General features: G+C 42.5%; 2 protein-coding genes across 2 annotated transcripts in view; both read right to left on the reverse strand.

Annotated features, from left to right (window-relative positions):
• Nucleotides 1–2712: 2712 nt before the first annotated feature.
• LOC119294545 (F-box protein At5g07610-like) lies at nucleotides 2713–4459 on the reverse strand. Its single transcript, XM_037572749.1, has 2 exons — nucleotides 4303–4459; nucleotides 2713–4189 (listed from the first exon to the last, which is right to left on the reverse strand). Exon 2 carries the CDS (start codon nucleotides 4158–4160, stop codon nucleotides 2967–2969), a length of 1194 nt encoding a protein of 397 aa, XP_037428646.1. The 5' UTR covers nucleotides 4161–4189; nucleotides 4303–4459; the 3' UTR covers nucleotides 2713–2966.
• Nucleotides 4460–5491: 1032 nt separating this feature from the next.
• Nucleotides 5492–11144, reverse strand: part of LOC119294553 (structural maintenance of chromosomes protein 3-like) — a 12297-nt gene continuing 6644 nt past the window's right edge. The window contains exons 16-30 of the mRNA XM_037572759.1: nucleotides 10316–10452; nucleotides 10025–10226; nucleotides 9355–9442; nucleotides 9126–9275; nucleotides 8481–8632; nucleotides 8160–8351; nucleotides 7900–8083; nucleotides 7742–7812; nucleotides 7507–7658; nucleotides 7187–7355; nucleotides 6955–7101; nucleotides 6777–6872; nucleotides 6397–6571; nucleotides 5938–6146; nucleotides 5492–5844 (exon numbers count right to left, since the gene is read on the reverse strand). Coding sequence (XP_037428656.1) covers nucleotides 5956–6146; nucleotides 6397–6571; nucleotides 6777–6872; nucleotides 6955–7101; nucleotides 7187–7355; nucleotides 7507–7658; nucleotides 7742–7812; nucleotides 7900–8083; nucleotides 8160–8351; nucleotides 8481–8632; nucleotides 9126–9275; nucleotides 9355–9442; nucleotides 10025–10226; nucleotides 10316–10452 — 2106 coding nt within the window. The 3' untranslated portion in view covers nucleotides 5492–5844; nucleotides 5938–5955. The remainder of the gene's footprint in view (nucleotides 5845–5937; nucleotides 6147–6396; nucleotides 6572–6776; nucleotides 6873–6954; nucleotides 7102–7186; nucleotides 7356–7506; nucleotides 7659–7741; nucleotides 7813–7899; nucleotides 8084–8159; nucleotides 8352–8480; nucleotides 8633–9125; nucleotides 9276–9354; nucleotides 9443–10024; nucleotides 10227–10315; nucleotides 10453–11144) is intronic.

Here is an 11144-nt window from a genome sequence, read left to right on the forward strand (position 1 = left end):
AAACAGCTACATGATAGGCTACTAGCTAAGTTGCAGTAATATTTGCTATTCAGATAAGCACTAATGGAGTTACTGGCACACGTGCAAACGTAAGATTCAAGGTGGAAGGTCTTCTTAAGGAAATCAAGTAGGTTTGCTAAGTCTATTCTCTATTGTTACTCACTGAACTAGTTTTGCTCAGCAAAATATCCTCCTTTGTTTGCGCAATCTTTGACAACTTTGCTGCTTCAATTTTGTCTACAAAGAAATGCAGATCGCGGGGTGGCGTGCAGATGGTGTGATCGTCGGGAGTGCAAATGTGAGGCAGTTGGGCGAATCTGGCTCTCCTGAAGAATGGTTGAAGAAGCTAGAAGAATTAGCCAAGGGAACTTCCATGAAGCATGCACTTTTGTCTTGTGGGGGAAAGCGCATGTATACCATATATATATATATATATTCGTAGTTCTGTTTAAAAATTGTACTTTCAAGGTGGAAGCACTTCTTAAGGAAATCAAGCAGGTTTGCTATATCTTTTCTTTATTGTTACACAATGAACTAGTTTTAGTCTGTTACCTTATTGTGCAATGTGCATCTTGTTCAACGATGCTTATAGAACATTGTCTACTTATTATTATAGGTGACAGATAAAGCTTGTTGGCTTTGGAGTGTCAACTCCAGAGCAGGTGAAGCAGGTAAATCATATATATCCAGAAACTCTCTTGCTAAGCAAAATATCTTGTTCTATCCCCCTTCCTTTGCTTGCTCAATCTTTGACAACCCTGTGGCTTCAATTTTGTCTACAATGCAGATCGCGGGGTGGGGCGCAGATGGTGTGATCGTCGGGAGCGCACTGATGAGGCAGTTGGGCGAATCTGGTTCTCCTAAAGAAGGATTAAAGAAGCTAGAACAATTGGCCAAGAACCTAAAGCCGCATTTCCATAAAAACATGCAGTTTTGTGGGGGACGGCACATGAATATCATGTTTTTTGGTTCTGTTTTAAAAGTGTAGCATTACAATCTTGGCTTCGGATTTCAAAGGATCCTGTTGTGTGATAGAATAAATTGTATCGATGTGTTGAAATCTCGGGTCAATAAATTGAGGTTAGTGTTATAAATGATGCAAAAGATCGTCACTTTGTCCCAATGCCATGTGAATGATTTCCTTAGTTTTTATTTATTTTAAAACAGCATTCCTCAGTGTTTACAAATGGCTTCAACATGAGTGTGCTAAAATGTACATATATGGTGTGAATAAATGGAGAAATGACCCTGTATGCCATGCTTGCATCATACTATTACATTGAATACATTCTGGTAATATACCTGTCGTTTCTTTATTTTGCTATAAATGTTTGAACATGCGACTGCAGGAGAGACCTCGCCACTAAATTTCGTTGAAGTTATAAACACTTACTAGGTCAAGCAAGAACTGTCATGTTGAAGTCACTTCCTGGATGATAGATCTTTCTGGTTTGATATACCTATCCTTCTAGTTTTTTACTATAAATGGATGCTAATTACTTGCTCAGTTAAATAGCCAGGAAGATTCATCATCCAGTTTGTAAAATCAGCTGGGCAGTACACTCTTATAAGAACATGGTCCTGATTCATGAACTACATACAAGCCACAGCATATGACAGCGGTATGACAGTCTAGTCAGGAATTACTTGCAGAACTAAAATGGCCATGGACAATTTACTCAGAACAAGGACACTATAGGGTGTTAAGAGTGCTGGTGATGAACAATGGACCTGTGTGGCATTACATAACCAATCTTCACTACGAACAGTGGTATCACTGGATGAGTTGTGTTATTATCTTCCCCCAAAAAGCAAATAAAATACAATTCTGTTCTCAGACTAGCATGCACTGCTATTATTTGACACCATGCAAACAGATTTCGCTGAAGGAATCTCCCAGTTTGTATGTACAACAACTTAAACAAGTTGATGCAGGATTCCATTTCAAATAGCATATGAGAGCACACTGCTTTCAAAAGCATCAGAAAAGGATGACGTGAATAATTTAAACAACCAATGAAAATAATAATCAATTGCTGGTCAAGCTAAACCTCTCATATGGACATGAACTCCAATCTCAAAAGGAAACCAAAGATCTTTCTTTTTATTGAAGTTTGCATTCAAATTTATTTCCATAGTTTACGTCACAAACAACAAAGTATATATTTTTTATATGCATTCTTATTCATGTTGTTATCCCTATTCGATGACAAGCATACCATTACACAGTAACTGTATCAAAGTTTACAAATGCTCCTAAGTATATTAAAAAAAATCCGCGGGACATGCTCCTGATTCGTGAACTACATACAAAGCTACTGCATATGACAGTGGTATGACAGTATATTCAGGAATTTGTCACAGAACTATACTGACCATGGACAGTTTACTCAGAACAAGGCCACTATGGGGCAAGGGTGATGGTGATGAACATTGAACATGTGTGGCATTACATGACCAATCTTCACTACAAATAGTGGTATCACTGAATGAGTTGTGCACCTATTTGGTATTCTTTGACACCATGCAGGCATATTTCGCAGGGGATCTCCCAGTGTGTATATATGTACACCAATTTAGACAAGTTGATTCAAGATTCCAAGGTATTAAATTACTACTCCCTCTGTCTCCTTTGTACTCCCTCTGTCTTACATTTTGAGACAGAGGGAGTACAAAGGAGACATCCATTTCAAACAACATATGACAGGATACTACTCTCAGATGCATCAAAATAGGGTGACATCAATGATTTAACTGTGATGGATCACAAGTTACAGTTACTTAAACTAAATAAATGGATAGTGATGGATAACAAGTTACAGTTACTTGAAATAAACAAATGGATAGAAAGAGGATTTATCCAATCCACCACCCTAAATCAAGGAAATCTGGGCCATACCAACATCTGATTCTCATGAAGTCACTGGAGCCATGCCTGCTCAGCAAACATGAAGCTGCTCCAAAATTTATTTAGGCTTCTCCGCAAAACACGGAATGTACGGCTGAAATCTTCGTGGCTGGCGGTCTCCGAAAGTGCAGATAATACTCAGTTTACTGGTATCCATATCGTACGACATAAGTGTTTTTCCACGGCTCGCTACTAGGAAGATCAAACTGCACTCTGGATGGATCGCGATCAGCGTGTAGTGTTCGCCGGGCTCATGGTGAGGCCTTCCTAGCATTTCTAAAATGCTGGCAGTACACTTCAGGGTCCATTGTCCGCTGGCATAATCCTCAAGAACCCAAACGGATAGCCGGCATCTACCTTCAGTTTCAACATGCGTTGCGTATAGGCGTCCTTGCGACTGCCCGATGAAACCATTATAGATGGAATCCGGCATTCGGATCTTGCTCCATGTTTTACCCTCCATGTCCACAGTCACCATCCAGCGTATCAGGTTCCCCTCCCAGTCAAAATCGGCATCAGAATGGTCGGCGTCGACCAAATGCAAAGTGCCGTTCAAGAAGACGCATTCTGAATCCTCACCGAGGAGGAGGGTCTTGGGGTTCCACTCGCTCCGCATGGAGGTCCACCGTCCAGTGTCCGAGGAATAGGCCTCCACCGTCTGAATCCCGCGAAAACTTTGCACGAACACAAACACCACGAATCGGCCGGGGGCGGCGGGGTCGAAGCAGAGGCGGGCGGTGTTGAGGCGTGTCATGATCTTGTTTCGGGGCACGGGCAGCACGGCCCAGATCTCCTTGGTGGCAGGGTTGCACACGACGTAGTTCCCGTCGTCGCTCATGGCCGCCTTCTCGCAGTAGCAGAGGAGGATGCCGCCGCAGCAGTGCAGGGGCGTGACGTCGCAGTAGCCGCGCACGCGCACGAAGCGGAGGGAGGGGTCGTCGACCAGCGGCCGGCCCCGCCCGGACAGGTTGAGGAAGCCGAGGGCGTCACGGCGCTGGCCGCCGCCGACGTCGTGCTGGGAGTAGCAGAAGAAGCCGGAGAGCGTCTGCGGCGACCTCCTGCGGACGGCCGGGTCGGAGCAGAGCGCCAGCCACGCCTTCGACACGCACCTGAAGCGGCACAGCGACCGGTACGGCACCCGCGACAGGATCTCCCGGAGGATCTCCGGCAGCAGTTCGACCCCACAGGAGCTCTCCTCCGCCGCCGGCTGCTTCTGCTCCTCGTCCTCCTCCACCTTCTTCCTCTTCTTCATCCCGTACCCCGGTGCCCGGGCTGCTCCTGCTGCGAATGGCAGAGGCAGTTTGTTCGCTTAGGGTTTTGATGAGATGTGGTCCTCCTGGATCCCTTACTCGAGCCGAAGGTTAGGGGAAGGAGAGGGGAGGAGGGCGACAAACCTTGCACCTCAAAGCGCGATGGGGATTGCGGCGACGGACGGGACGACGGCGGCGGCGGCGCGTACGAGATGGTGGAGGCGAGCTGCCGAACCCGGAAGGGCGACACTCTGCTGTCAGCTCCGTGTCTCCCGCATCTTCGGCCCAAGAATAAAACACAACTGCGGCGGCCTCTCGGCCCAAAACGTGTCTCTAAAAAAACATGTTTTTCTAGGCATTTAATTACTTGAGCCAAAATGCATTCAAGATAATATGCCGGCTCAGTCTTTCGAAGGTGCTCATAGGGACACGGTGTGCGTGTGTATATGAGCGCTTGCGTCTGTATCGTGTTAAGAAAAATTGCAGGCCCCATACTTTCAGTAAAAGAAAAATAAAATGATGCCGTCACAAAGACTATGCTACAATTAAACATCATGTTACAAAGATTTTGCACTGATACATCTTTGGCTTGCATAGAGCACTATTCTTCAATATATTGTAGCTTCCTAGAGAATGGTGCTTCTGCCCACCACGTGATGATCATGGAAATTTTATAGCGGCACAATACCCCACATGACTCGGCAACCATGGCGGAGGCAATTGCCCTGTGTAATGGTCTGGTCCTTGCGGACAGGTGGGTTGCAACAAAATTTTACTTGATTCAGACTGAATTAGGTGGTGGACACGACGAAGAACGGAGGCAACTCAGTAAGGGTTGCAGCTGCAGTTTATGAAGAATGCTCCTTTCTGTTCAAGACTTGTCAAGTTCGATCATTGTCCTATAAAAAGTTGCGCATCTTTTAGCTTCTACTTCTAAGGTTTCTGCTGCTAATATGTGGCAGCAGGAACACACATCTTTTATCTTAGCACAATTAGCAAACTTTTCCCACTGATCAATGAATTTGGCAGTCAAACTACCAACATTCCAAAAAAAAACAATTTAACTTTTATGTCAACCGAATGAAGTCACCATGATGTCTTCCCTCAAAAAACTTAGCAACACAGAAATTATCATGGTCATGGTCTCTATTCTTTCGGCACGTACTGACAAAACTATTTATAACGTTTAGTCTTCAGAGGAGAATCATTCCTAACATGTTCGAGTGTTAGTTTTCAGAAGAGAATCATACCGATCACACAGGGCCTACGGCTTAAAAGTACTGTATGACCTAGATCTGTTGCATCTAACTTCAGTTCCAACTAGAGACAAATATAACTCCAAACCACACACATAACTCTTATCTATCAGGTTATCAGCAGGTTCCAGATGCCGCTAACCCCTCGCAGTCGTAGCCAATGAAACAACAGAGATGATGGGCCAAATTTTGCAGCAGTGCGGTACAAATAGACAAATCAAAAAACACACATCTCCAATCACGCAAATGCTCCCTAACCATATACTTAAACAAGTTTTAGCAATCCAAAGGCTCCTACGCTTTCTTCAAGTTACCAATCCAAAGGCTAGCTAAATATACACAGCTACATTAACAGTGGCCTGCAATGTCCAGGAGTAGACGAACGGCAACACAATCCCCCTTATCTTTCCTTTCCTGTGTAAACATCTTGCTGCAGGAAACAAACAAAGATGGCGATGTCAGCGAGCCACTGCGTATGATGATTAGCTGCCAAGATAACTCAAAATGCAAAGAGGAACTACACCTTGTGCCTCGGTCGGCCTCAGCTGGCGTTGGCCGTCTGGTCGTGCTCAATGAAGTCCATGGCCTGCTCCTTGGACACCACGTTGATGAAGCTCACCCTGTTCTTGTGTGTCACGCCGTAGATCTTGTCCGCGACCTTCAGGATCTCCGGCCTGAATGTGGTGGCTATGAACTGGGTGTCCGCCAGGTCGGCCAGACGCCGAACCACGCCTACAACAGGACTTAAGGAAAGCAGCAACAAAGATTCGGATGGATATTCTCAGCAGCAGCTGTATACCATGTGATTTAGCTTAATGAACACAGAAGGCATTGTTGGGCATGCACCCAGCTAGACAGACACTAGAACATTAGATGTATGACATGATATTATGGAGGATTGAATTCATTGGAAAACAAGCATATGAAAGCTCCTCCATGGCGAGGATGAAAATGCGAAAGAAAGAAATAATTAAAAGGATACTCCCGACAGCCGTTCTGTACTGAGGATCCAGAGCAGCATCAATCTCATCAAACAGGTAGAACGGAGCTGGGTCACATCGTTGGATAGCGAAGATCAGTGTTAATGCCACCACTGTCTTCTGCCCTCCAGACAACTGCTTCATGGACTGAGTTTCTCCCTTGCCAGTGAAGGAAACCTGAAACATGACTAAGCATGAGTCTCCAGACAGACAACCTTGAAGTCATCACCATGGTAATTCAGGAAGAGTTTAATAACTTGGGAACAGTTTTTTTTTTACAGGACAGCTTGGAAATAGTATCAGAGCATCATTTGGATTTTTATGATGGATTTAGAATAAAATATGCATGAATACATAAAAGATCTCTGCAAAGAACACATGCCTTGACTTTCACACCAATATACTTCTCTATCCTCCCTTCAGGATCTGCTTCACGAGGCGCGTCCTCATCCATGTCATCATCAGCAGCATCACCATCCTATAGAAATGGAGTGAGTAAGGAACTAGAAGTGAAAGAAACAGAATCAAAGTTGGTGATTAAAGCAAAAGGAAATAGAAACCTTTTTCTTCATCATAACCAGGTATCCGTGACCACCTTGCACTAATTCAGAGAACACTTCGCGGAAGTGCCTTGCAACTCCTTTAAATGTGCGTTCAATTGATTCATCCTTCCTTTGGTCTAAAACTGATATCAACTCTCTAATTTTCTGCAATGCCAATCAGTAGATTTTATGAGATTCTAGTCTTAGGACAATCAAAAGGGAAACAGGTTGTAATGATCAAAAAGCTTGCCTCGTCACCAGCATCAAGTTCAGCCCGTCTTCTCTGCAGTTGTTCACGCTGTTCAGTGAAGTTCACATACTGGTCAAGAGCCTTTTGGTTGACATGACTAAATTGCTTCAACTGCTCATTGCAGTCATAGAGCAGCTTCTGTAGCTGCTTCTTGTTTTTTCTCTTGTACCTATGTTATTGGTGAAAAAAACAAGTTAACACAGTTCATAACACCACCTTATTTATCTGCTGAAAATTACTACAGCATAACAAACACAAGTAAACAGGCATTGTGCAAATGAGTCGGGCAGTTTAGCAGCATAAGAAAAATGGAAACATACGTTTCGAAAGCATCGGCAGGCAATGAGCCCAGATCTCGGATTTTCTTCATACACTCATCTTGCTTGACAAGATACGTGCTCCTACTGCTCATCAACTGTTCCAAATCTTTCGCACCATCTTGCACCGTCTGCTCCAAATTAGCTTCAAGAGCCTGTGTATATGTACATGATACATAACAAGTCAACAGTAGCTATATAAGTTAAAACCCAAGAAAACATTAAAGCTATATAATACCTTCAGATCATCCCTTTGTTTTTTCAGTTGCTCCATCTGTCTTGTATGGGCATTAATAGCATCGACATTAGCTGCCCAAAGGACCATTTAAGAGTTAAGGGGCAACTCCACCTAGTGCAACACAAAAGGAAAAGAGAAGTCAATCGATGCATATATACCTTTCAGTACTGTTGTCGCCTCATCAAGAGTCCTCTTAGACTCTTTCAATTCTTGCTCTTTTGCTTCGACTTCAACAGGCAAGGTTTTAGAATCTGCAGATGAAATTATTGCTTCCAACTCTTTCTGACGCCTCATAAGATTAGTTGACAAATTGTTCTCCAGTTCTTCCTTTCTTGTTTCAATCTACATAATAGTTTGTATTAGTTAATAATGACATCTCGGAAACAAAAGTATGGTTACAAAATTTTGCTTAAACAACCTCAATGCGACTGTTTTTACACGAGAGGAACTTCTCCTTCAATCTAGTAATTTCAGGATTCAGTCGCGAAAGGAGATCTCTTTCTTCTAAAGTTAGCTGGTCAATCAGTTCTGTGCCCATCTCATCATTTTTCATTGCAATGCCAGATTGGATTTGCTCAATTTGGTTGCGGATGTTCGCGAGTGATTTTTCCTGCAAGGTAGATAATATAAGACCGCATTCCATACACAATTACAGCAAGAGTATATAAACAGCAAAGGATCTGCATAATAAAAAGAGGAATCCACATGAGCAATGAAAAAGGGTATTATTACTAGGTACCTTCTTTGCAAGGGCTTTCTCCAGTGATCCCTTTTGCTTCGTTGCACTGGCAATATCAGCTTTAAACTGTTCCAACTCTGACTTGGCATGATCACGTTCAGCGTCCATTTGCTGATGTTTGGTAATCAAATCCGTAATTTTCTTATCTATATGTATGGGGAGTTAAGAAAATTCTTTGATGTACAATGTCTCTCTTGCAGATAAGCAGTAAACATCTAGGAGAAGTTGTAAATTTTTCATCACATATTCAATTATTTATAGGGATTGAAAACAAACAAATAGAAGCAAGCAGCAAGATGTCATGAGTTCCAAGAAGCTAAACTTTTTTGAACTGACAATTGACATATACATATGATTTGATAAAGTGTGGTGGATCCCAGATCATTACCACATACATTTTGCAAGAATTAAACCTACGTGGTGTGCATACTTCTTCTGAGTGATGACAATGAGCAACACAGCATGCAAGGAATCTCAAATTCAAATGTAGAACATAACCTTAAACTACTTGCCCATTGGACCTGTGGCAAGAAGCAGTTGCAGGTGTATATTTAGCTGCAGCAGGCACTAAAAGGACAAAACATGAGGCCTTGCACTAGCCTCGTGCAAGAGAAACAGGAATATCATTGAACTAAAGCAGGATATCTTTTAACTTTTTTCCCACGTTCTCTAGATGTGCCGTCTTTTTTTCAATTTCTGCTTTGTTGTCCCTGATTACTTTTACAAACTTCAGTCTTGAGCGTCTAGAATCATAGAAACCTCCTGTCATGCCACCCTTTTTGGCTACTTGATCACCTGAGGATAACCACAATGTCAACTTATATGTTAAAAGTAATAATGACAGTGACAGCTCAAGAGCAAAATTGAGGATTACCATCAAGTGTGATGCAATCTAGACTATTGCTGCGTGCAACTCTGGTCGCAGTTTCCAGGTCTCGGCATATAACTGTCCTACCAAAAACCTAACAGAAAATTCTAAGTTAAGCAGGAAAAAGAACCATATGAAAGCCAAGAAGTACACTTTTGAACGAAAAGTTATCAGAAAAAACTAGCTTAGGTGCTTGAGGAAGGGAAGCTACATAATCTGGAGGAGCAAGGTTTCCCGGTAAGTACGTACATATGGCATGAACCCTCTACAGAAGTGCGCTAAAGGTAAAAACATGCATAAGTGGGAACGTGGGAGTGAGTAGTGAACACCTTATTTATATTTTTAATGTCTCCAACATGGCATCCAATTGGAAGCTGAAGATAAATTAGAATGAAATCTTCTGTATCCAAACAAGGATATACTATAAAATAATCTGCGATGTCACTCATAACTCAAGTGATTTTGCTGGGTGTCAACGCTCCAAGCAAACAAAGCTAAGATGGATACATGCAACAGAAGAGATGATAACGTGAAGGCAGCATTGGTATTTGGTAATGCAGATGAAGGGTAAGAAGATAGATCAGAACTGAGCCTGAACTAAATTAACCATGGCAGCCCAATAAAAGATGTAGACATCCATTGGAAGGAAAAAATAACAGGAAAGTTTGAATGACACCTGTTCAAAAGCGCGACGATGCTCAGCACGAAACTTTAACTTCTTTAACAATGGAACAAAATCAGAGCTCTGTGGAACATTGACATTCGGAGCGTGCACTCTATTCAGTGGTATGAAAGTCACCCGTCCACCTTTTTCTCGAGTCAATACCTGAATTATCCTTGTCGATATATCGTCATTTTCAACCACCACATGGAACAAGCTATTCACATCAGAAAATATGGGTTATTCAATAACAGAGAAGATGAAATGAAAGTGAAGGATCAAGACAAAAAAGAAACAGAACAAGACCTATTCCCAGCAGTGACCTCAACAGCTGTAAAAAACTTCTCTTCGCAGTCAACCAGTTCTAACACTGGACCAAAAACTCCTCCAATACCATGGTCCCTGATGATTCGGCTAACAGAATTCAGGCCTCTCCTGATATCCTGAGGAAGAAAACAAAATTAACACCATCCAAAGATAGCTTTAAGCCGTTCTTAAAGTAAAAAGGAATGCCATAGTATGACAAAAGAGGCACAGCTCAATATTTAGAAGGAGAAGGTCTAGCAATTGCAAAACCAGGTTTAGGGCTATGCTATATACTCCAAAATTCATGAAATCTGTTGCGACAATAAACACAAAGTCAGGTACGACTGATGTAAACCCATGATAAGATATTTTTGAAGTTGTTAAATGTATATAACAATACACCTAAGCCATTTGATTTACAACTATCGTTGCTCTTCCCTCCAACTCATCGAATTATTCTGCCCCTTACCAGTAACCACAATTTCATACTAACGATGAGGAAATGATACCAAGACCGTAAATGATGATCACAATCGTATGTGCTTTTGGTAACACATGATATTATGTGCTAAAGTTGCAAGCTACCAAGCATGTCATACAAAGTTTAAGGTTCGCTTTCTTGGCGTGCAAATTTTGAGTCAGGTCACCAGAAGTTGCTCCTTTTACTTGCCATTTTAGACACCAGATCACCGATACAGTTTATGCTTTGCAATTCAGATTTCTGACCATTGAGTTTCAGTAAAACTTTCTGTCTAAAGGAATGTTCATTAGTCCCCTCGACTCTTAACAACGTTCAACCCCTCCCCGCCCCCCCCCCCTGCTGGTGCCA

Source organism: Triticum dicoccoides, chromosome 1A (assembly GCF_002162155.2).
Source record: "Triticum dicoccoides isolate Atlit2015 ecotype Zavitan chromosome 1A, WEW_v2.0, whole genome shotgun sequence".
NCBI lineage: Eukaryota > Viridiplantae > Streptophyta > Magnoliopsida > Poales > Poaceae > Triticum > Triticum dicoccoides.

Coding starts and splice junctions, on each gene's coding strand:
- LOC119294545 (XM_037572749.1), bottom strand. CDS start 4,160: ATGAAGAAGAGGAAGAAGGTGGAGGAGGACGAGGAGCAGAAGCAGCCG.